General features: G+C 60.2%; 1 protein-coding gene across 1 annotated transcript in view; it reads left to right on the top strand.

Moving 5' to 3' along the window:
* LOC109158787 overlaps nt 1-425 on the top strand; it is a 945-nt gene extending 520 nt beyond the window's left edge. The window contains exon 1 of the mRNA XM_019306680.1: nt 1-425. This exon is cut by the window's left edge and continues 520 nt beyond it. Coding sequence (XP_019162225.1) covers nt 1-425 — 425 coding nt within the window.
* The last annotated feature ends 546 nt before the right edge of the window (nt 426-971 follow it).

Below are 971 nucleotides of genomic sequence, written 5' to 3'. Positions count from 1 at the left end.
TCATCCGATACCCCCCCAAGACCTACACCGAGTTGATGGACCGCGCATCTAGGTTCGCGGACGCGGAGGTAGCCGAGAAGAGAAAGAAGGAAGAGGAGGAGGGGAAGGATCGTAAAGGCAATGAGCCTCGAGAAGAGCGCCAGGCACTAAGGCCGCCCCGGCGCGAGGCTCCTCAGGAAGACCGTCGGGCACCCAGGCCTCCCCGCCGTGAGTATGCCGAGGGGCCCAGGTTGACCCCCACGCGTTTTCTCACCCCACTGACGCAGCCCGTCAGCACAATCTTGGAGCATGCAGAAGGCCAGGGGATCGTGGAATACCCGGGAGAGTGCATGAAGATATCCCCAAAGGTAGACCACAACAAGTACTGCAAATTCCATCGGCAGTCAGGGCATGACACGGACGAGTGCATCCTCCTCAAACGGTAGATCGAGGAGCTCATCCAGAGGGGCTATTTGGGTCAGTTCGTGCAATGGCCTGGACAGGGCCAAGGGCAACATCAAGGCCGCGTGTGGAGGAAGGGAGGCAGCTCCGAGCCCTCCACCTCCGTGCCGCGCAAAAGGGAGCTTGGCCAGCTCACCGACGAGGAAGAAAGAGAACTAGACAACCCCCACCCCCAGAAGAAACAGGCCATCCATGTGATCTTTGGGGGGCCTGAGGGGGGACACGCCCGCAGAGAGGAAGAAATGGGCACGGAGCCTCTATGTAGGCGAGGTTGTGCGACCCCCACACGAGAAGAGGCCCCGGAGGGGGCCCATCACCTTCACCGACGACGACCTCCCAGACGGCCCCCTCCCTCACCGAGACGCCATGGTGATCAAGATGGAGATCAATGAGGTGGTCGTACACAGAGTATTGGTGGACACAGGCAGCTCGGTGAATGTGATGTACCACGACACATTCACCCAGTTGGGGTTATCAAGGAAGCAGCTAGGGCAAGTGAGGACCCCCTTATCTGGGTTCACGGGGGACTC

Source organism: Ipomoea nil, unplaced genomic scaffold (assembly GCF_001879475.1).
Source record: "Ipomoea nil cultivar Tokyo-kokei standard unplaced genomic scaffold, Asagao_1.1 scaffold2826, whole genome shotgun sequence".
NCBI lineage: Eukaryota > Viridiplantae > Streptophyta > Magnoliopsida > Solanales > Convolvulaceae > Ipomoea > Ipomoea nil.
Note: the sequence above shows the minus strand (reverse complement) of the source record. Positions and strands in the feature narration are given on the sequence as shown.